Source organism: Boleophthalmus pectinirostris, unplaced genomic scaffold (genome assembly GCF_026225935.1).
Source record: "Boleophthalmus pectinirostris isolate CB_2022bp ecotype Guang Dong unplaced genomic scaffold, ASM2622593v1 HiC_scaffold_22, whole genome shotgun sequence".
In the NCBI taxonomy this organism is placed as follows: Eukaryota; Metazoa; Chordata; class Actinopteri; order Gobiiformes; family Gobiidae; genus Boleophthalmus; species Boleophthalmus pectinirostris.
In genome coordinates, this window is record NW_026571190.1 from 37,841,553 (window position 1) to 37,866,827 (window position 25,275).

Here is a 25,275-nt window from a genome sequence, read left to right on the forward strand (position 1 = left end):
ATAAGAGCAGGAGCTCAGTAGAGCATTCGCCCACTGATTCGCCCACGTTGGGGGTTTGAATCCCAGTCTCGACATAAGCATCGCAGGTTGAGCGGCCACATCCACTGACCCACAGGTCGGCTGGTGTGATTCCAGCTCCCACAGATAAACGCTGTCGTTGTGTCCTTGGGCAAAACACTTAACCCACCTCGCCCACAGTGTCTGCGTACACTGGTGTGTGAAGGGGCGAGTGGTTCCTTGTTGTAAAGCGCTTTGAGTGCCTTGGAGGTGGAAAAGCGCTATAGAAAAATGTGACATTTACCATTTTTTAAATAATTTTTCCCTGAAATTGTGAGTTGCAAGTGTATTTTCTGTTTAATATCGATATATTGCAAAAATTTTTATGTACCTTATTTTCCGGGCTATTGGACGCGCTCTTAATAAGCCTCCAACACCATCAAAAAATGACAGCGCTCCGCAATCCAGAGCGCCCTATACACGAATCCACTTGGGTGTCCCAGCACGACTTCAGTAAACTACAAACACACACAGCGCAGATGACGACTGCACAGCGAAAAACACCCACAGACACACTCATCACTCCACGCCGACGAGGAACGGAACGGAGGAACGAACCGAAAAAGCGAGCGCAATGTGCCGCTTCTAGACACGACTGAACAACTGAGTCACTGCGAACACGCCGACAATCCGTTGGTCCCAGACACACCCTCCCTACACGCCACAACTGAACAAAGCCCAGAGTCACCGTGAACGAACAAACAAACAAAACCACTCACCCATCACACTGTTGTGTTTCATTTAAAGTCCGGTGCGGTTTATTTGTGAAAAAAGTTCAAAAATAGACCATTTAATGACAGTGCGTCTTATAATCCAGAGCGACTAATAGCCCGGAAAATACGGTACTTAAATAGAGTTAAAATGTTTTTTTACTACAATTAGATTGTGCAAAAATATCAAAATATATATCGTATCATTTAATGTGATGATGCAGTATTTATATCGTGGGCTGCTGTATCGATATATCACCAAGAGTATTTATTGGTATATTTTATTCAGTTATTTTGTTACGGTGCTACAGTTTTGGAAAGGAAACTTGTTTATGCGACACATTTGATATTTTCACTGTTTTGATGATTAAAATGTTTGTGTTTCATATGAACTTTGCACAAGAAGTGGTTTAACAAAGACTTTTAGTATCACAGCCATGATTTTTTAGCCATTATTTTTTATTGAACCGTATCGAATCGATTTGAAATATATCATATCGAATCAAAAGTACCGAGGTATGTATCGTATCGGCAACTTCTGAACGATACCCAGTCCTAACTACAATATATAATCCATCTTGTTTTATTTAAGCCTAAAATCTCTGCAAAAACTCACGAACACAGACTCCCCTCCCTTTTGCTCTCCATGTTAAGTCACTCCCCCTTCAGAGCGCTACCACATTACAGATGAATTTCTAATGAAACTACTGCACGTTGCGTCAGATTTGTTAAGCTGTAGTGTATGTTTTTTGTATCCCGCTTTGTATGTTTATGGAGAATTGTCACGTCGTGGATGTTTGAATCGTTAAAACTAGGGGTGTGCAAAAATATCGGGATATCGATATATCGTATCGTTTAATGTGATGATACAGTATCGATATCATGGGCTGCTGTATCGATATATCGCCAAGAGTATTTTTAGGTGTGTTTTACTAAATTATTTTGTTACAGTGCTACAGTTTTGTTGCTTGTTTAGTGAAAGGAAACTCATTTATGCGACACATTTGACATTTTTACTGTTTTGAGGATTAAAATGTTTGTGTTTCATATGAGCTGTGCACAAGAAGTGGTTTAACAAAGACTTTTAATATCACGGCCATGATTTAGCCGTATCAAATCGATTTGAAATATATCGTATTGAATCAAAAGTGCACTGTATCGAGATATGTATCGTATCATGGCCTGTGCTCAGGTCTCTGCACTGGCTCCTGTGGCTCAGAGACTTTAAAGCAGCTCTGTTTGTACAAGTGTCTCCACGGCCGAGCACCAAAGTCCATCTGTGACATGTTAGTGTCATATGAACCATCTCACACTCTGAGGAGCTCAGGGACCAGCCTCCTGCTGGTGCCCAGAGTCACGACTAAACAAGGGGAGTCAGAGTTTCAGGTTCATGCAGCTAAAACCTGGAACAGTCTGAACATGTGAGACAGACTCTTCTGTGACGCTGTTTAAATCCAGACTCAAAACATTTCTGTTTAACTGTGCAAATAACTGAAAGGTTTTTCATTCCGCACTCTTCTCTCCAATTTATGTCCCTCTTTTTTCATTTTAATCTTCATGATTGTTTATGTTTTGATTTGTTTTTATTATGATTTTAATGTATTTCTTATTCTGTAAAGCACTTTGAATTTGTGTACGAATTGTGCTGTACAAATAAACCTGCCTTGCCTTGCCTGTGTATCGAGGTATGTATCGTATCGGCAACTTCTTAATGATACCCAGCCCTAGTTAAATCGGTTCAAATACGACCCGGGAGAGATCATTAAATTACTCAAACACTCATGGATGACATATAAAGCCTCTTGAACCATGGTTTTGAGTAGCGAACGACGTTATAACACGGTAGAAAGCTCCGAAACCGCGTCTTTAACATCAGCGTCGAAACCCGATCGAGAAGCTCCGTCTCCTATGAACTCCAGTCTTTCACCTCGCTACTCCTTATTGAATTCAAGCACTTTCGGCTCACACTCGCGCCTTGTTATTCATCGGAGGTTACTTAACATTGCTACCCTCCCCTCTTCTCTGTTCAAGCACAACACGGCTCCCCCGTCCCCATGGAGACGGTCGAGTAGTAAGGGATTAATTAAAGTTGTAATGAGTAGCGAAGGAACACAAGCTGTAACTTCCGTCAAAAGTCCGCTGGGGCCCGATGCAAACCCCCCCCAGGCTGCTGCCACTGCTTTTGTCCTCATCTGGATAATTACAAGTTACATATTTATATTACATGTTTGGGCTTTCCAGGATGCCACTTGTGAATTATAATAATGTTATTTAGTGTAATTTCCCCCGGTGTGGAACAAATAAAGGTCTGTCTTGTCTTAAAGGTCCCACATTACGCAAAATTGACTCTTGTGAGCTTTAAGACAGGCTGGAGTATTATTACCTCCTCAAAAACATGCCTGGAGTTGTTTCGTTTCACTCACACACGTTTAAGTAATCCTGTATTATTAGTTTTTCTACATCTCCAAAGCTCAAAATTCTCTGTTCCACCTTGTGATGTCATGAAGCGATAGTTTTTTCACGTTCCTTTTATTTTTAGTTTAATAGAGATGAGTAAATCCAGGTCAAAAATCCTCAAAATTTTTCTAGTTTTTCTAGTGTATAGAGTTTAACAGCACAGTGGAGCACTTCCTGTATTACCACATGACATCACAAGGTGGAACAGAGTGTTTTCTGTTTGAGAGAAGAAGTCGGCTTACGTCACAAACCAGGAAGACGTTTGGAAACATGCGATGACAACTTCCGGCGAGCTCTGTTTGCGGTAGTAAGTCAAGTCCACATTTGAAATCGGTCTTGTCTCGATCTTGAAGTTGCTTGGACTCAGTCTTGTCTCGGTCTTGTAAGCGCTTGGACTTGGTCTCGTCTCGGTCTTGAAGACGCTTCGACTTAGTCTTGTCTCGATCTTGAAGTTGCTTGGACTCAGTCTTGTCTTGGTCTTGAAGGTGCTTGGGCTCGGTCTTGTCTCGGTCTTGTAAGCGCTTGGACTTGGTCTTGTTTTGGTCTTGTAAACGCTTGGACTCGGTCTCGTCTCGGTCTTGAAGGTGCTCAGACTAGGTCTTGGTTTGGTCTCGAGGTCTGACGCTCGACGAGTGATAAAATGGAGATAGATTCATAAAAACATTGATATAAATGTGCCAAAATAAGTCTAAAATACAAATAAAGGTCAAAAATTACAAATATGGTCTTGATGTGGTTTCGATGGGCTATGGTTTCAGTCTTGTCTCAGTCTTGTCCTTTAAAAGTCTCGGTCTCGACTCTTAGAAGTTTGGTCTTGTCCTGGTCTCAGGACCCTGTGGTCTCGATTTATGCGGTCTTGACTACAACGCTAGGTCATAGATTATAATTATAATTATATAACAGATAAAAGTACAATATGTCTTGTTTAAAATATGATTAGATGTTGTTTCTGATTCAGTGTTTTGTTTTGTTTTTTTACAGATGAGAAGAGCAACGATGTGGATCTGTCTGCGAGCGAGGACTGGGACGTGAAAACTATAACTAGTGCTTTAAAGCTTTATCTAAGGTAAGCAGTATGAATAGACAAATGCAACTGTAAGGAAAACAGATTATCACAAAAACAACACACACGATCAACAAATTAGACCAGAAGAACATATATTTGTGACTTTGTATAAAAAAAAAAAAAAATTCCTAATTTCTTAAAGAGCCCATCTCATGCAAAATCAACTTTTCAGAGCTTTCTACCTTCTATGAGTGATGTGTGGGCCTTGTATATGTCGCCAAAGTGTTTTTTAGATTGATTTGGCGTTTTTAAAATAAATTGCAGCGTATTTCTGCCACCCTCCCACGTGACAACGAACTAAAGCTGAACAACGAGGACGCGGCAGATACACCTATGACGCGTTTGACGTAGCAGAAAACTCTTCACACCCGCCCCCTCCCCCGCTCCACCACCTCCACCCGCATCGTCTGACAATTCCCACATGAACACCTAAACAAAAGCGACAGCATAAGCTCATTGTTCTACACTGCAGTGAACACGATATAATAAGTTTATCTACTAGTGTTTATTAATACTTTACCAATCAGTAATGTTCAGCTGATGTGGACGCGGTGCTTGAGCTTCGTGCTCCTCAAAGTCCTCGTCCGAACGCGCTGTATCTCCATGATGAATAAAAGTTTATTCCTGCCACTATCAGGGTGCACGTCTGTCTCCCCCTCCCTCCCTGAGATGGCGGAGGAAGGGCGGCTCACTCAGAGCCTACGTCACGTTTGGAGGGCGGAGCCTGTGCTTTCTCAGGACGGGCGGGGGGAGGAGCAATAGTCGGACTTTCATAGTTCCTGGTCTGTGACTGACTCCAAGAAATCAGTAAGATTTAATAACTATTGTGTAATGGATGTTCCAAAACCCAAATTGTGCTTGTTTATGTACAGAAGATACAATGTGAAAAGAGTTATTTTGCATGAGATGGGCCCTTTAAATATTCTCGACCATAAATCATCCATTTAGTTTATTTCTTACCTTTTACTGGTTGAAATTTGATTTAAAAATTTCTGCAGCATAATGGAAATAATCAGTATTGGACTAAAAATGTATAATTCAAAACTTTTGTAAATCCTTCTGAGCCTGCCCCTCCACAGATCTGACCTGTAAGTCGGTTTAGTGGTTGTTTCCATGGAGATAAATTAATGCCATACTGTTAAACATTTAAGCAAGGCCATTAACATCTCCAAGTGGCAAACCCTTCATCAGAAAAGTTACCTAGTTTATCTTTAAAATGAATATGAATAAAGCCAATTTATATATCGACTTTTCATTTAATTTCATTTCTGGTTTTGCCTTTTGGTCTTTTCCATCATTTTTTTCTCACATTTTTGCCTCCTAATGACCACGTTAGTCTGTATTAATATTGCGTCTGTTTAGTTTTAAATCTAAAAACATGGTGATCTCTGTAATTTACGGAGACATTTCAGGCATTTTGCGAAGTTTACTTTTATCTCGACTGGCAAAGCAGCATTCCTTCTTGCTAATTAACACGTGCTAATGTATGCCAGCACACTGCCACGGCAAAAACAGCAGAATATGACGAACGGGATTTTTAAACGTAATGAGGTCCTGAGGTTAGTGAGCGAACGGCATAAAGCGAGAGAAACTCCGAGAAAACGTGAGGCTGTGTTTGCGAAAAGGTTCACAAGACTCTTAAAAGGTGTGTAACTTTTCGATCGTGGGTCCGTCATCGTTTTGTTTCTTTGGCTTCTGTGTCATTGCTCTGCCTGGAATGTTCCACAGTATGACTTTAAACAGCTCTACCTTTATATTTATTCAGTTATAGGTGGTTTCATACCTGTAACTTGGTCTAGTTTGGTTTCCATGAAGATTGAAAGGTTTAACCCTTCCAGACCTAAGGGCAGTTTTAGTACATTTGCCCTCGCCTGGATTTTTTCTTAATTTTGCGATTTAAACTCCAACTTGTACTTCCCTAATTCCTATTGGACACTTGCTGGAAAACCGCTTTTCTCAGCTTTCCAAGGAAAAAAAAAAGTAAACTTCTATCTTTTATGGTTGGAAACTTATGCACGGTTATATAAAACATGTCTGCTGGTAAGGGTTAATGCCATACTGTGAAACATTCCAGACAAAGCAATAACATCTCCATGGAAAAAAGCCAGAGGAGGGGAGAACAGGTTTTGGGTCCGGTCAAGTGGTAACGGAGGGAAACAGGGGCAGATTTTTGACATTCAAATGTCTCTTATTCAGAAACTAGAGGAACTATTGAAATAAGTAAAGTATCAGAATGTAGGAAAGAGTTACACTCCAACAGGGTCAAGTTAAACCTGTGATATTCTTTCAAGTTGTTGACAAAAAATTTAAAAACTCATGTCGGTAACGGAGGGAATGAAATATGCAGCACTTTTTGGTCAATAAATCCAAACAGTGATAACTCTTGGTTCTCACTTACATATCCTTAACAAACTGGTTTGAATATTTGCTTCATATAGTTTTCTACCATATGGTACAAGATTAGGTTGAAAAACCTCTTACTTTTTGACTCATGAGATTTTTTATTAAGAAAGGTCATGGTAACGGAGGGAAAAGTAATGGAGGGAAAATTGTGCAAACAAGTAGAAGGTGCATGATTTTACATAATTTGTCAACTTTTTTCTTCTGAAAACTTTAATATTACTTCAAAATGAAAGGAAACTATTTCTATAAAATATGTCAGTCCTTCCAAGCAAATTTTTATCATTTTAAATGCGTTTTTTTTTTTTTTTTTTTTTAATCATGTACCTTCATCAACAGTTCAAAGATGGAATAACACAAGATATGATGAAATACATCCATTTATTTACATGATTTTCAGGTCTTTGAAATTTGGCAAATAATTTTTGTTGCATGTTTCATACATGGTCTGTTTAAAACGTATGGAACTTTAGAACCAAAAATGGTACAGAAAAAAGGTCAACAGTTTCATAAACTAGAGTACATATGTATCTGTTCAATACATTTTTATATCAGATGCATTAACTTGAATTTTTTTTCCTTGTTGTTTACTTCTGCTTGGGCCCTTTTCCATCTGTCATCTACTGGTGACAAAATATACAATCAAAATCAAACTTACAGCTGGTAGCTTTAATGAAAATCATGTCTGAAATCATCTTTTTTTTACGTTTTACTTTCAATTACCAGTAAATAATGCAACATCCTCCTGAAATACTGATTATTGCGTTATATTTCGCTCTATAAAACACCTCTGTATCATTACATCTCCATACATTCTCTAACTTGTCTATTACATCGTCCTGGTCCCATCCACGGTCACTCTGATGCTTCCTCTGAGACTAAGAGCTTTTGGCTTGTGTCCAGTACCTTCAGATGAACTTGGTTATCACTACGCATACACCGTCTAATTCTCCCCGCCGTCCCTGCCGCATTAATCATTCCTGAGCGAGCGGACCCTATAAAAAAGAGCTATTTCGGTCCCCCTTCGCTAACTTGAACTCTCCTTCTCCATCTCTCCCTCCCTCCCTCCCTCCCTCCCTTCATCCATCCCTCTCCTGTTTCTTTCTCTCTTTCTTTGTTTTCCGTCTTCCTCCAGGAGCCTGCCAGAGCCGCTGATGACGTATGGACTGTACAAAGATTTCATACAGCCTGCAAGTAAGTTTGAACACAAGCTCGTATTTGTATTTTGAGTGTAAACTGAACATTGGTCATAATATTGCCTGTTAAAATACAAATTCCTACTATTTATAATGTAATGTTCAGCTTTTTTGCATTTTTTTAAGGTCCTATATTACTTAAAATTGACTCTTGTGAGTGTTAAGTCACATTAGAAGGTTGTCACCTCGTCAAAAACCGACCTGAAGTTGTGTTTTGTGTTTTGTTTTATGAGTAATCCTGAATTATTAGTCTGGCAACGTCTCCAAAGCTCAAATCCTCTGTTCAACCTTGTGGTAGTGTTGTAGTCAAGAGCGCACTAATCGAGCCTGAGACCACAGGGTTCCAAGACCAGGACAAGACCAAGACCCCTGAGAGTCAAAACCGAGGCAAGATCGAGACTTTTAAAGGTCGAGAACGAGACAAGATCAAGACCGCGGCCCATCGAGACCAAATCAAGACCATTTTTGTCATTTCCTACGTTTATTTGTATTTTACAGATATTTTGGCACATTTATATCAATGTTTTTTATAAATTTATCTCCATTTTATCAGATTAAAGTTCATTTAAGCTTAAAATAGGTCAAGCAAACTGTACTGCACTTAAACTTAGACTCTGTGCCCCTTTTTTGGACCCACACCCGCAGTTTGAGAACCTGTTCTTTAATCCCACCTCCACTGGCGTTTTACACAAAACAAGAAACAAACGGAAAAGTTAATCAAGCGTTTTGTTTTTTTCCGAGTTCCTAACATTTACAGTGACATTCTCTTAATGGTTTTGCAGTGATATTGAGCAGCCTCCGAGCATTTACCGTCCGTAACGAAATGCAGTCGCAATCGTCGAGGGTCATACCTGGAGTCCAAGACCAAGTGCCATCGAGATCGAGTTCAAACGCACTCGAGTCTGAGACGAGACCGAAACCGAAAAAAACAAAACAAAAACGAAGACCAGTCTCGAGTACTACGACACGACCTTGTGATGTTATGAAGCGGTAGTTTTCAATAGCTCCCTTTTATCTTTAGTTCATCTTTAGTTCATTCAGCGATACTGAAATATTTGCAGGACCGGATATTGGTTTCTAAATATCAGTTTAGCAGTTATTCGTTTTGGGCCTAAAAATGTATGTAAGATGTCAATTTCCTGGTTGCATTGTCAGCCCAGAAAGTCTCAGGTTGTTTTTTTTTTTTTTTACTTTAATTTATACAAAGTTATTCTGTGTTTATGCTGCGTTCGTTTATCCGTCCGTCTCCCACTCAGATCTCGGGTATGACGTCACATCCACACTTCAGCCGTTTTATTATGTTTCGTGTGTTCGGAAAAAAAAAAAAACGGAAAACTGTTGTTGCTTTAGCACTGGCCCGAGTACCAGGCTCCAAAATAAGCCTGTGCTTCAACTACGCAACCTCCAGTAAGAATTCAGTATAAATATTATAATTCAGTATGTTAGTGAAGTGAAAGCGTTGGTGTCGCGTGATAGTCGACAATTTTGACATGTTAATGAGCAGGAAATGGGCTAAAAACATGGACGACACCAACTACCAAACCCACAGGCAGTGATACAGACGCAGTAAAACGAGTGACTGAAATTTCGTGTCATTTAAACCACCAAAGTGTCCAAACACAATGAAAACAGTTCATACTAGGGATGTAATAATAACTGAAATATTGTGATATTTTATCGTCAAAAGTCTTACAATAATATCCTGGACTGTCACAATATATCAAATTACAAGTTTTTTTGCTTAAATGCAGGTTTTAGAGCAGCAACAGCTTATAAAAATACAGAACTACATATCCCATGATTCATTTCAGCGCAGACAACATGAAGAAATATGTTTTTTCTTGAATTCTTGGGATTATGATGGAAATAATTCACACGAAAATCTTGTCAAGGTGTTTTAAAAGTAGAAACGTGTCCTGTGTACAGTTACATTAACTTCTCCAAAATATCGCAATAAATATCGTACCGTGAGATGCATATCGTGATAATATCGTACCGAGAGATTTGAATATCGTTACAAGTGCTCGGTCTCTCCTTCGAGTTCTTTCGAGTTGTTGCACCGTCCTGGGATCTTTGAGTCTAATGGATAAACGAACACACTGTTAATGTAGGGACAAAGAACAGCCACATAACATATCTGGTTCAGTTCTGTGTTCATTTATGTTTGTTTTCAGTTTCTACTCTGATATTGGGTATTGGCAGATGCATAAAGCTAGTGTTAAAATCAGTATCGAAACTGAAAAAGCTGGATCGATGCATCCCTAGTATGGAGTTTGGGGTTCTCTCAGGGGTGGTCCTAGATTCCAAGTTCTAGTCCAGGATTAGTCCTGGTTTGGTCCTGGTTTAGACCTGGTTTAGTTCTGGTTCACTTCTGGTTTAGTCCTGGTTTAATCCTGGTTTAGTCCTGGTTCAGCTCTGGTTTAGTCCTGTTTTAGTCCTGTTTTAGTCCTGGTTCAGCTCTGGTTTAGTCCTGGTTTAGACCTGATTTAGTCCCGGTTCAGTTCTTGTTTAGACCTGGTTCAGTCCTGTTTCAGCTCTGGTTTAGTCCTGGTTTAGAGCTGGTTTAGTTCTGGTTCAGTTCTGGTTTAGTCCTGTTTTAGTCCTGTTTTAGTCCTGGTTCAGCTCTGGTTTAGTCCTGGTTTAGACCTGATTTAGTCCCGGTTCAGTTCTAGTTTAGTTTCAGTCCTGTTTTAGTCCTGTTTTAGTCCTGGTTCAGCTCTGGTTTAGTCCTGGTTTAGTCCCGGTTCAGTTCTTGTTTAGACCTGGTTCAGTCCTGTTTCAGCTCTGGTTTAGTCCTGGTTTAGACCTGGTTTAGTTCTAGTTTAGACCTGGTTCAATCCTGGTTTAGATCTGGTTTAGTCCTGGTTCAGTTCTGGTTTAGACCTGGTTCAGTCCTGTTTCAGCTCTGGTTTAGTCCTGATTTAGACCTGGTTCAGTCCTGGTTTAGTCCTGGTTCAGTCCTGGTTCAGCTCTGGTTTAGTCCTGATTTAGACCTGGTTCAGTCCTGGTTTAGTCCTGGTTCAGTCCTGGTTTAGTCCTGGTTCAGTCCATATACGGCGCAAAAGTTCAGCATCTTCACAGTTGTTTTGGTGAGAATAACTTAAAAGTGCTGCAATAGTTGTGTAATATTTTACATTTTAAACACAGTAATATTGTAATTTAACAAATTACTTTAAAATGACAGAAACAAGTCATAAACAAATAACACATTACAGTTTTAAAGTCACTTGCCCAACACAATTCCAGGTACAGTCTGTTTTTGACGAGGAAACAACATTAAAACATAAATCAGCAACATAATATGGGCCCTTTTAAATTTCTCTTTTGCATTTTGGTTTGTTTCGTGTTGGCGTAGTTAATCGTAGCCGCTTAAAGTGGAGCCGTTACATTTTTTGACAGTTTCTCTTATGGAAAAATAAGAGGGGATATTCACATTTAATTATAATCTTCGCATAAACAAGATCTGGGATAGTTTTGGCAAACGTTAACTTGTCTGACTTCATGAGCGCTCTGCCAGGGAGTGGGTGGAAAACATTAGCAGAGACTTTTTAACAGCTTAATGTATGGAGCATTTGACGAGCTAACACTTTCTAATGTCTGTAAACCAACGATCGGATACAGAGGAGAGCCACGGGTCTAACGTCAATAACTGCTCATATACAGTAACCTGCCTTTTTTTTTTAAATATCTGGAAAAATGCGAGATTACATCAACATTATTCTTACAAAACTGAAGGCTTAAAAGGACAATACACAATTTTTTTCCACAGGCATTTGAGCAAAAATTTGTCTTATTCCAGTATAGACATAGTGTGTGAGTAGCTCTTTAGGTCAGAATAAGTCCTCTGTTTGCTTCAAATGATAAAGAGTATCTGGAAGTGTGCTGTTAGAATGCTAGTTGTTGCCGTTGTCCAGTTTCTGAGAGTTGTGAAAAGCACTTATAAGCTCATCTCAGTAAATAATTGGGATACTCGAAATGCTTTTTTTTTTTTTCCTTTTGTTTTACTCTTTTCAGGGGTGTGCAAAAATATCGAAATATCAATATATCGTATCGTTTAATGTCATGATACAGTATCGATATCGTGGGCTGCTGTATTGATAAATCGCCATGAGTATTTTTGGTTTATTTTACTGAATTATTTTGTTACAGTGCTACAGTTTTGTTGCTTGTTTAGAAGAAGGAAACTTGTTTTTGTGAGACATTTTCACAGTTTTGATGATTAAAATGTTTGTGTTTCATATGAACTTTTGCACAAGAAGTGGTTTAACGAAGACTTTTAGTATCACAGACATGATTTAGCCTTTATTTTTTATTGAACCGTATCAAATCGATTTGAAATATATCGTATCGAACAGAAAGTGCATTGTATCCAGATGTCGTCACGGTATGAACCTCATGGTACGATATTTATTGCGATATCATTGAAAAGCTCACGATACGGTGGGGAGGGTCACGATTAGGGATGTAACAATATCCAAATCTCTCGGTACGATATTTTCACGATATACATCTCACAGTACGATGTATACCGTGATCTTCACATCACATATCTCACAGTACAGTACAAAATCAGGGAGGCGGGGGCGCGCGGGCGACGACAGAGAAGACAAACAAGAGAAGCTGCGAAATTAGAATTGAATATTAGCATTATATCGATATATACGATATGTCAGAATTCATATCGAGTTTAAAAAATATCTCGATATATTTAAAATATCGAGATATCGCCCACCCCTGCTCTAAACCCAATACAAACACAGCACTTCACCGAAAAACATGGTATTTCCTGGTAATAATATGGAAAACACATGGCTGCCAAATCCATTATTCCTGTTACCATGATACTTCCTTTCTGTTCCTGGGTCCTAAAATGTAAAATCCCATCATAGAAATATAGGAAGAGTCTGTTTATGTACAGATATGAAGTGAGCAGGTTATGGTAATTGAAATGGGGAAGAATCCTCCTTTAGAGCTCTGGTAATGCTCTCGAACATTGCATATATTTACAGGTTTACCTACCTGTCAGACAGCACACAGCAAAATGCTGCTGCTTGTTTACAGGTTTCCCACCTGACAGAGATTTTGCAATTTCCGCCTGTAACTTTTTACCCAACTACTGCTCCACTGTGTCTCCTTATTTAAAGAAGTTATTTTAAAATGTGAAAAACAGAACTGGTTCATTTGAAGCGGACTGCAGTGGACCGAAGTTATTCCTGAATGTTACGTCCCCCGTAGCGCTCAGCTCCAGTCAAATGAAGCTCATCGAGGCGGCAGTTAGGGGGGGAATTGGGAGCTGAAATCGATATTAGGAATAGGAATTTATTTATGGACAAAATAGTAAAATAAAAACCCCAGGATTGTGCAGAGCATTGTTTCCCACAGGCTGAGTCGCAAGATGTTTTTTTGTAGGTCTGCAATACACACATACACACATCTCCGCACACCCCCTGCTCCTCACTTTTTCTGCAGCATCGCTTTTCGTAACCAGTTTTCTGTGGGAGACACTGATCACTGTTTTTCCTTTTTTAAAACTTGAATACTGTATTTTTCGGACTATAAAGTGCACTTAAAATCCCTTAATTTTCTGAAAAATGGACAGTGCTTACTGACCTCAAACCAGTTTTCACATATATTCTGCTGAGTCATGTTCTTTAATCCGACAGAAGCTGAACCGCATCAGCGGCACAAGGAATGAGCTTTTTTAAAATTGCATTTTTAAAATTATATTTTAATATATTATACATTTTATTATGCAAATTAGCTATGTGGTTTTAAGTTTCGTTTCTGTAAAATGTAAACAAATGTGTGCAAAGCTGCACTAAACACATTATTGCTGGATCTATATTTGAGTCCTCCTCATAGGAAATAAAAAAGTCTCAAGTGTCGTCCGTTTGTTTTGCTTAATGCTCCTTATAATCTGGTGCACTATGTATGAAAATAGACGAGAGAATTCAACATTATTGATATTGCACCTTATAATCCGAAAAATACGTTAATACTAATTGTTCAGAGACACAATCACTCAGTCAACAATAAAATATCCTCATTAATGTTCAATAACGGTCACAGATTTATTTTGTGATTTATAAATAATGTCTATTGACTTGGGTCACGAAGAATTGTGACTTTAAAAATATGGATCCCCAGAAAAAAAGTTTGGAAAACACTGGTGTAGAGCCAGAGACTGTGTATAAAACTCACTGCGTTAAGTTTGAGTCAAATGAAGCTCATTGATGCAGGGAGTTACAGGAGCGAATCTGGAGCCAGGCTTTATATTTGGAAATCCGACCACGAGTGTCATAGCAACCGCAAGAGCCAATCATGATTGAGGTCGTTAAGTAAGCGGGAAGGGGGCTTAACTTAGCAATTAAACACACTAGCTGTCAATCAAACCTGTTGCTATTGGTAGTGGGAGCGACCTTGGGGAATGAAGGCATCTGATTGGTCCATTATTTATGCTCATATTTTGATTTAGGGACAAAATGGCGAAATAAGAAATTCAGGATCATGTAGAGCGGGTTAATATGAACATTTTAAGACCAAAATGACGAGTCTCACAGCAGCAGGTACAGAGACGGGGGCAAAGATTTTTCAATACAAAGTTAATTGGAGCCAGAGTCGATGGAGCCAGAAGCGCCCCCATGCTCATTTCATATTTGGAACGTCACATCTAGCAGGTTAGCTATGTCAAGTTTATATATATATATGGTCTATGTTTCTTATTTACCTTATGCATTCCAAGTATTATAGTTTTTCACCGCTTTTCCCGACTTTCAGAGACTAGAGCGCCTCCGTCAAGGTACTGCTAACAACAACTCGATGCAGGTAGTTCTCAGTAGACTTTTCTGACCTCAAGAGCTGCTTATACAAAATATCTGTACTGGGGCAAGGCAAAAGTTGCTCAAATACATGGAATAAATTGGTTACAGTGCCTTTTAACGTGATAAAGCTACTGATAAAGTTGATCATATCCATTGTTTGTACTGGTATACTTAAAATATTGAAGCGTAATTTCCCACACTGGTTGAATCTGTTATGGCAACAATATGAACTAAAATATTATAGTTAGTTTAAACTGTAATTTCTAGTAGTAAGCAGCAGTACGGCTAACAGTTTAGGAATTAAATTAAGTCTAATTTACTTTTAATTTATATTTGATTTGAATCTTTATGTGTTAAAAGTGCACTGCGTTGGGTCCGCCATCTGCTTTTCTCCATGGAAATGTTATTGCTTCGTCTAGAATGTTCCGCAGTATAGATTAACAATATGTATCATAAGGGAGCAAACAGATTAAGGCAGTAATTACAGTTCAGATCTGCAGAGAGAAGGAATTAATGTATTTTTGAGCAATAGAAACACCTATAATGAATAAATACTAGGTGGAAATGATTAAAGTCATACCATGGAACTTTCCAGGCAAAGCAATAACATCTCCATGGATAGGGTTAGGCAGTAATTAAGGATTCTCAAGGTCTCAAAAATGAGCTACGGTTTTGTTACCGTCATTAAAAAAATGTCTCTCTATCTTGGTGAATGTGTATTATGAATGTGAATGAATGTTTTTTTTTTTTTCCTACGAGGACGACTCAAATATACATCGAGTAATAATATGTTTAATGCAGCTTTGCGCTCATTTGTTTACATTTTACAGAAACAAAATTTAAATCCACATGGCTAATTTGAATGAACTACAAATGCTGATTAAAAACAGCTCTTTCCTTGTGCACTGATGCGGTTCAGCTTCTGTCGGACTAAAGAACACAACTCAGTCAGTGGAATATGAGTGTTCTTTCTGTGACAGTGGACATGCTGCTGATGGTGAGTCTGTTCTGTGCTTCTGTCACGTTGGAGATGGTTCATGTGAAACTTTTCAGAGATTATAAATCTGCAGGTCATGTGCATAGACCTTACCAAAGTCGCACTAAAACATTTTGACAGATTTTTGAGCGCCGTGTACCACATAAAATCGGTTCGAGGTCAGTAATCACAACCACAATTAATACGTAATTAATAGATAATACGGATTATAAGGCGCACTGTCGATTTTTGAGAAAATTTAAGTATTTTAAGTGCGCCTTATAGTCCGAAAAATATAGTATAAACCTGTAAATCCTGTTGATAAGAGTGTAAGATGCTGTAGAGATGTGTTTTAACTTAGGCTAATTGATTTGTGTTGATTAAGCTGGAAGTGCACTTTAGCTTGCCTCGGACAATTTGCTGTTATTTAATTATGATCCATTGACTGTTACATTTACATTTTAAAAATGTTATTAAAAGTTGTTAATGGTGTACATGTTTTGTTGATACTTTTCAATATTTTTAGTCAAATATAATGCTGGCTTTTCTGTTTCTGAATGGTAAAGGCACAAGCTACAAAATATTTCTCAATTAGTCACTCAATTAGACCCACTAGAAAAGTTGCATAGTTCACTTTTAAATTTACTTTCAATACTGTGACTAAATAAACGCATACATTTTATTAAAAATGGGGTGTATTATTTCTGTAGGGTGTTAACAGCGAAATAACCAAATATTTCGATCACCGTGTTACCTTTTATTGTTTAGAAAATGCTTTGTTCGTCTTAACCTATTGACATGTTTATAAGTAAATTTTTTTTAAATTTTTGACGCTGTACACAATGTTATAACTATGGATGTAACAATAACTGAAATATCATGATATTGTATTAATAAAAGTCTCACGATAATATTATGGGCCATCACAATATATCGAATTACGTTGTTTTGGTGCAACAACAACAAAAAACCGAGGGAACTACATAGACCATGATCCTTTGGGGTTCTCTGTGCAGACTATGTGAAGAAATAACTGTTATTAAACACTTTTAAATCTTAATTCTTCATATTATAACAGGTCCAAAGGCTTTTTCAAGGCTTTTAAATGAAAAAAAGTAGCATATACATCTAAACCTCCACAAATATTACAATAAATATCGTTCTGTGAAATGCGAATCATGAAAATATCGAGAGATTTGGATATTGTTACACCCGTAGTTATAACATGGTAGAAAGCAAAAAAAATAACTAAATAAATAAAAGATTTTGCATAATACTCCCTCTTAAACATTCACTTTTAAATATTAATTCTTCATATTATAACAGGTCCAAAGGCTTTTTCAAGGCTTTTAAATGAAAAATGGAGCATATACATATAAAAATCCACAAATAGTACAATAAATATCGTTCTGTGAAATGCGTATCGTGAAAATATCGTATTGAGAGATTTGGATATTGTTACACCCATAGTTCTATACGGAAGCCGAGAGGGGTCGCAACAAATCCAAATGTGACAATGCAACAAAAAGCCACAACACACCAAAAAAAGCCACAACAAACCAAAAAAAGCCACAACGGAAATGACCGCGGGACTCTATTTTAATGCAAACGTCGCAACAAATATAAACGCCACAACACAAACGCAAATGCCGCAAAAATGTGTTGTTAAAAAGCCACAACACATTAAAAAGCCACAACACATTAAAAAGCCACAACACATTAAAAAGTCACAACACATTAAAAAGCCACAACACATTAAAAAGCCACAACACATTAAAAAGCCACAACACATTAAAAAGCCACAACGGAAGTGACGGCGGGACTCTATTTTCCGACGGACCGATCAAGCGGCAAGTGAAGAAGAAAAACTACAACATGAAACGAATAATTATAAAACAATGAATTACTTTTACTTACGTTTCCAACTTCTCCGTTCCTTTACTTTTCATGTTGTAGTTCTTCTTCTTCACTTGCCGGTCACTTCCGTTGTGGCTTTTTGATGTGTTGTGGCTTTTTAATGTGTTGCGGCATTTGCGTTTGTGTTACGGCGTTTGCATTAAAATAGAGTCTCGCGGTCACTTCCGTTGTGGCTTTTTTTGGTTTGTTGTGGCTTTTTGTCATGTTGTGGCATTTGTATTTGTTGCGGCATTTGAGTTTGTTGTGACATCTCTCGACTTCCGTAGTTATAACATGGTAGAAAGCAAAAAAATAACTAAATAAGTCAAAGATTTAGCAAAATACTCCCTCTTAAACATTCACTGTTAAATCTTAATTCTTCATATTATAACATTACCAACGGCTTTTTTGAGTCTTTTAAATGAAAAATGTAGCATATACATATAAAAATCCATAAATATTACAATAAATATCGTTCCGTGAAATGCGTTTCGTGAAAATATCGTATCGAGAGATTTGGATATGATTACACCCCTTGTTATAACATGGTAGAAAGCGAAATAATAATAAAGATTTTGCATAATACTCCCTCTTAAACATTCACTGCACTACTAAACTTCCATATTGTTATTCCAAATTATTATTTTGCCAAGATTTTAGCACCACTCCGGGCTTAACTCTTAAATACAGTGAAAAAAAAAAAACTCCACATACCGCCCCGGAGCAAATGCAATAAAGTCTGGTTAAATCACTCTAAGCCTGCTAAACATCGCCTGAGCTTTATTTATGTTGGCTTAAGACCTGCATTATATAACACCGCACCAATCCGACATTAACCTGCAGCTAAAAGGTGCACCACCCCTTCTTATATTCACCCACCTCCACTCATTTATGCATCAAATGTGTTTAAACGAAGCCAAAGCTCCAATCGCGTTACAACAACAACAAGCGCTATTATGGGACGACGTTGACATTTTTATCGGGCCCCAGCAATGCCCTCCTAACGAGAGGAGGGGGAAGGCGGGCTGGTGGGGCGAGCGGTGGAGGGATTAGCGGTGAATACGATTTTGACGGGTGACAGGCTCCACACTCGTCTGCATCCTGGCCGTTCCCATAGTAATGATTTTGGGTGAGCGTCTTGTTTGTGCGCGTGGGCGGTCAGATGCCCATGTGCGAGCGAATGTTTAGGAGATGATCCGGGGGGGGGGGGAGAACTCAGCCCATTTCCACGGCGCCGTCGGTAGTGTAAAGCTCCCAGCAGCACAAGAGCCCCGTGCCAAAACTCAGGGAGGCTAGAAGACCTTATAGCACGTATATCAACATCGCACTTCCGTCCTTCTCCTCGGTTTTTCCCGAGCTGTGCGGGAATGTGATGTGGTGGAGAGGTTTAGACGCCGAACGCTGCTGAAAATATTTGCTGTTTTTAATAACGGATTTTAATTGAAACTGATTTTCTACTGTCAGTGTTGGGAAGGTGACTTTTAAAATGTATTTCCCTACAGATTACAGATTACATAAAGTAGTTTGTAACGTAATCCATTAAATTACTTAAAGGTTGTATGGAGGATTTTTTTTTTTTTTGTTTCAAAGTGTCAATGAAAGTTTAAAATACCATTACAGAGATGCAGCAGCCTTGTAATTATGATGACCAAAAAAAAAAAAAAAAAAAAAGAATGAAAATCTATCAACTGTGGATGTAGTGAGGCCAGATAAACATCAGCCAATAGAAAACGAGGCTGTCTCATTTTCTATTGGCTGTTAGGTTGTCAATCAAACTCCCTACGTTTCTAGTGTAACTGACTCGCCGGCGCGGGGATTACGTGGTTTATGCGGCGGTTCTTAGAGGCTTTTACAAACGGTCACTTCCTCGCAGTTCGCGCGAAGTTTTCTTGCGAGAATCCACGACCAGTTCGCCGCAAAAGAAAGTCAATTTTTGAGAAGAAAGAAAGAAGAAGAGAAGAGCTGTAAACGTGATTTCTAGAGCAAGGAGGCGGGAGGAGGTGTTTCTAGTGAGGGAGCTGTGGAGGAGGGAGGTGGTGTCACGCATGCACAGTTGAAAAAGGACTGTCGCTGTATTTCTCGTTCCTTAAAAAATCCTCTATACAACCTTTAAAGTGAGTAACGTAATCTGAATACTTTGGATTACTTGATATTGTCGTGCTTTTTAAAATTACATGAATGTAACAACCACATCCTGAAAATTCTTGTTTGTTGTTTTCAAATTGTGTGTTGAGTCCAAGTCTCCATGAACAGACTTTTGTTTAATGTAGAGAAACAAAAAGGAGGATCTTAACATAAGTTGTTTTATCTGCTAAAAGAAAATAAAAAGACTAGTTTAGTCCTGGTTTAGTCCTGGTACAGATTTGGTTTAGTCCTGGTTGAGTCCTGCTTTTAGATCTGGTTCAGTCCTGCTTTTAGACCTAATTTAGTCCTGGTTTAGTCCTGATTTAGACCTGGTTTAGTCCTGGTTGAGTCCTGCTTTTAGATCTGGTTCAGTCCTGCTTTTAGACCTAATTTAGTCCTGGTTTAGTCCTGTTTTAGACCTGGTTTAGTCCTGGTTTAGTCCTGGTTTAGACCTGGTTCAGTCCTGGTTTAGTCCTGCTTTTAGACCTAATTTAGTCCTGCTTTAGTCCTAGTTTTAGACCTGGTGTAGTCCTGGTTTAGACCTGGTTTAGTCCTGGTTTAGACCTGGTGTAGTCCTGGTTTAGACCTGGTTTAGTCCTGGTTTAGTCCTGCTTTTAGACCTAATTTAGTCCTGCTTTAGTCCTGCTTTTAGACCTGGTTTAGTTCTGCTTTAGTCCTGCTTTTAGACCTAATTTAGTCCTGCTTTAGTCCTGCTTTAGTCCTGCTTTAGTCCTGCTTTTTAGATCTGGTTTAGTCCTGGTTTAGTCCCAGTTTAGTCCTGGTTTAGTCCTTCTTTTAGTTCCGCCATTTATGGACCTATTGTCACCAGATTTGGTACGTGGATCAAGCCCTCGTGCCCGATGCCGCAAAAAAAGTTTGGTGACGATCCGAGGTCATTTGAGGTCACACGGGTCAATTGAAATTTCACGCCGTTATAAAGGATGAAGGCAATTTCAGCAATTTCTGAACCATCTGTGGGCTAAAATATTCACCCAATCATCACACAAGTTGTCACACACATAACCGGGGTCCACTGGATGTTACAGGTTGAAACCGGTCAAGGTCACTTGAAGGTCAAGGTAACCAAGGTCAGATATGCGTTTTTGGTCGTAACTCCGCGAAGAATCGAGCTCGAGCAACGGGAGTGTCTCAAAATCTCAAAATTCTATGCATTTGTATAGTAAAATATTAATAATTTTCTATGGGGAATTAACTGTTACTACTACACTGAAAATACTAGATTATATTTGCCAAAAAAAACAACAACGCATTAACAAGTCACTCCCCCTTCAGAGCGCTGACACAACACAACCAGCGTGCGACTCCATAATGAAACTACAGCTCATCAGAATCTGTGTATCATTTGTTCATTTGTTTTTCAATATAAAAACAAAAACAACAATTTTCTTCATTATTTGTCTCCAAAATCAAAATGAAAAAACAGATAATGGTTCATTTTTCAGTTTTAGATTTTGTGTTTAAATGAAGAATGGAAAAAACGGATAACGACTGTTTTCCGTTTACGTGACTTAAATTGCGATGCTGGACTGAACCAGGACTAAGCCGTTTTCAGTCCTGGTCTGGTCCCGGTCTCAGTCCAGGTCTGGTCCTGGTCTGGTCCCGGTCTCAGTCCCATTCTGGTCCCGGTCTGGTCTCGGTCTGGTCCCGGTCTCAGTCCAGTCTCACTCACGGTCTCAATCACGGTCTCAATCAGTCTCATCCCGGCCTCAGTCCTGGTCTGGTCCTGGTCTGGTCCTGGTCTCAGTCCCGGTCTCAGTCCCGATCTCAGTCCACGGTCTCACTCACGGTCTCAATCACGGTCTCAATCACAGTCTCGTCCCGGCCTCAGTCCTGGTCTGGTGCTGGTCTCAGTCCCAGTCTCAATCACGGTCTCAGTCACTGTCTGGTCCCAGTCTCAGTCCTGGTCTCTGGTCCTGGTCTCTGGTCTGGTCAGTCCCAGTCTCAGTCTGGTCTCAGGTCTCAGTCCAGGTCTGGCCCTGGTCTAAGTCCTGGTCTCAGTCCCGGTCTGGCTCCGGTCTGGTCCTGGACCTGGTTTAGTCCTGGTTCAGTCCGGCATCACAGTTTAAATCACGTAAACGGGAAACTGCCATTATCCATGTTTCTTTTTCCATTTTTCATTTAAACACAAAATCGAAAACTGAAAAAAACGAATCATTATCTGTTTTTTCATTTTGGTTTTGGAGACAAATAATGAAGAAAATAGTTGTTTTTTCATTTTCTTATTTTTGGTTTTATCTTGAAAAACAAATGAACGAATGACACACAGATTCATCATGTTTGCAAAGTTGCCGTGTACAGTTTTGTATAATGTTTTTTTTTTTTGTATATTTATGGAGTTTTAAGGCCTGAGTGGGCGGAGCCTTGCACAAAATCTTACAGGAGTGTTTGAACAGAGCCCAGGAAAGATCTAAAATACAAAAACACGCACGGACGACTCTTAAACTTCTTCAAGACACGTTTGTGATGATGGAACAACATCTCAAGTAAAAAAAAAAAAAAGGACTTTGCATAATCCCCCGTCTTTAACTTGGCTTGACAGATTTTATTGTATATTTTTTACTCTTATTCTGATTCTGTCTATAGTGTGAAGCACTCTGGGGCTGTACTGTCTGTTTTTAAATATTCTGTAGAAATAAACTTTGACCTTGGTGATGCTGCTGATGGCGCTGCCTGTTTACGAGGATCATAAACTCTCGCTCGTTTTAGATTTTAGAAGCACTGGAGCGAAAAGAGTTGATTATAATGCACAAATGTCACAGTAACTGGTCTAATCTGTTAATATATCGAATGGATTTTACAGTGTTTACAGTGTGTGACCGACTTTATGAATTAAAAAATCAAATATCAGTAGAGAAATTCCAGCAAAGTGTGAATGTTATTTATGTTTCAGCAGGTAGGTCTTCATTAAAGGTTGTATAGAGGATTTTCCAAGGAACGAGAAATCCAGCGACTGTTTGTCCTTTTTCAAATGTTGCGCATGCGTGAAACCAACCCCCCTCCCCTACAGCTCCTACGTAGAAACGCCTCCTCCCTCCTCCTCCTTACGCCAGAAACAGGTTTGTTTACAGCCGGTGCTGCACATGACTTGTAAACAACTAACTACAGTGTTGGTTAGGCAAGACGGAGAAGTGAGGAGCGGGGGGAGGGGGTGTGCGGACATTTCGTTCGCGGACGAGAAGTGAGGAGCAGGGAGAAGAGCGGAGCAGGGAGAGAGAGAGAGGAGAGAGAGAGGGGTGCGCGGAGATTCCGTGCCCGGAGAAGTGAGGAGCAGGGGAAGAGCGGATCGGGCAGCGGGGAGAGGAGCAGGAAAGGGGTGCAGAGAAGGTTGCGCGGAGATTCCGTGCGAATGAACTAGCTACAACACGCGCAGCAGCAAGTGGACTCTTTCTTTGCCTTGAAAATTACGTTTTCAGACATAGGATATCGCTTTCGTGTCCTGAAAAACGTTTGTCTCGCTCTTGGAAATAAAGTACGTTTTCATAATAAGCAGAAGTTTCCTGTCCAGGAGTAATTTGTGGACCAGTGCGTCAGTCTTTAGACCCTGCGTCTGCTTCAGTCGCGCCATCGCTGGAATGAATCTTCAAGAATCACCTTAGTTTGGCTTCGCTGCTTTTCCCCTTGTCTTCTTCTTTCAGCGACCTCAAAAACGGACTTTGTTTTGGGGCGAACTGCTCCTGGATTCTTGTCGCCATTGCAACAAACTTTGTGTGAACTGCGAGGAAGATATAGGTAAAAAAAAGCCGCTAAGAACTGTTGCGTTGGTGGAGTAAACAGCGTCTGTGCGTCTTGCGTCTGTGGACTGTGTGACAGTCGTACGTAAACCACGTACCGGCGGCGCAGGCAAGTCAGTTACACTAGAAACGTAGGGAGTTTGATTGACAGCCTGTCAGCTCACAGATAACGAGGCAGTGTCGTTATCTATTGGCAAATGTTTAGCCCCACCACGTCCAGAGTTGATGAATTTTTATTCTCTTTTTTTTGGTCATCATAATTACAAGGCTACTGCATCTCTATAATCTATCATTGACAACTTGAAACAAAAAAAATCCTCCATACAACCTTTAAGCCAAAAAAAGTATATTTAAAGTTAGAAAGCCGCATGTGGTAACTAATGACCTGTCGTTTTATTGGATTTAAAAATATGTTTCTGAAACTTTATGAACCTTGAAGTTATTAAAATATTTCAACTTTGCCTCTTTTGGATTGGAGTAGTAGTTACCACGAAGCTGGTTAGTCTCAGCAATGTCTTTGAACTCTTAATATTTGACATTTTTGAAAAGTTTACATGAAAAATGAATCGAAAATTGTGTGTCGGTCGTTCGTTTTTCAGAATAAAACCAAAAAATAAGAAAATGAATAGACAATTATTTTCTTCATTATTTGTCTCCAAAACCAAAATGAAAAAACAGATATTGATTAGTTTTTGTTAGTTTTTGATTTTGTGTTGTAAATGAAAATGGGAAAAAATTGAAAATGGCCGTTTTCCATTTCCGTGACTTAAACTGTGATGCCGGACTTTTGCGCCGCATGTGGACTAAACCAGGACTACAACAGGACTAAACCATTTTCAGTCCTGGTCTGGTCCCAGTCTCAGTCCCAGTCTGGTTCCGGTCTCAGTCCCGGTCTCAGTCCCGGTCTCAGTCTTCGTCTCAGTCCCGGTCCTGTTTCCGGTCTCAGTCCTGGTCTCAGTCCCGGTCTCAGTCCCGGTCTCAGTCCTGGTCTCGTCCCGGTCTGGTCCAGGTCTGGTCCCAGTCTCAGTCCTGGTCTCAGTCACGGTCTGGTCCCAGCCTCAGTCCTGGTCTCAGTCCAGGTCTGGTCCCAGTCTCAGTCCCAGTCTCGGCCTTGGTCTCAATCCCGGTCTCAGTCCTGGTCTGGTCCCAGTCTAAATCCCAGTCTTACTTCTGGTCTAGTCTCTAGTCCAGTCTCTGATCAGTTCTGGTCTGGTCCCGGTCTCAGTTCCAATCTGGTCCCTGTCTGATCCTGGTCTGGGCCTGGTCTCGGTCCCTCCCTCAGTCCGGGTCCTGGTCCCAAACTAAGTTCTGGTCTGGTCCTGGTCTCAGTACCAGTCTTGGTCCCGGTCTTTGTCCTGGTCTGGTTCCGGTCTGTTTCCGGACCTGGTTTAGTCCTGGTTCAGTCCATATGCGGCGCAAAAGTCCAGCATCACAGTTTAAGTCGCGGAAAAGGGAAAAGAATCATCTGTTTTTTCATTTTGTTTTTGGAGACAAATAATGAAGAAAATTGTTTTTTTTTTTTTTTTCATTTTCTTATTTTTGGTTTTATTTTGAAAAAACGAATAAACGACTGACACACAGATCGTTCACTTTTGATCCTTATCGTGTCCGTTTGGAGCGTGCGTGTCTTTTCTAAACAGGCTCAAAAGTGTTTTTAAAAAGACGTCTTCATTTTGCATTTCACATTTTACCCGCGCAATTACAAAATGTGACTTTAATGCGTTTGCAAATCGAGAATTAATGATTTCTTTATCTTTACTAATCACCGGTTTCGTGTTTTGCAAATTGCCTCCAGCTCCAAACCTCCAGCTTCCAGTAAA

General features: G+C 39.6%; 1 protein-coding gene across 2 annotated transcripts in view; it reads left to right on the plus strand.

The window, feature by feature from the left end:
- The window catches only part of arhgap10 (Rho GTPase activating protein 10), a 275,079-nt gene that overhangs the window by 132,343 nt on the left and 117,461 nt on the right, over window positions 1-25,275 (plus strand). For both annotated transcript variants that reach the window (XM_055158167.1, XM_055158166.1), the window contains exons 15-16: window positions 4,206-4,290; window positions 7,826-7,884. In XM_055158167.1, coding sequence (XP_055014142.1) covers window positions 4,206-4,290; window positions 7,826-7,884 — 144 coding nt within the window. The remainder of the gene's footprint in view (window positions 1-4,205; window positions 4,291-7,825; window positions 7,885-25,275) is intronic.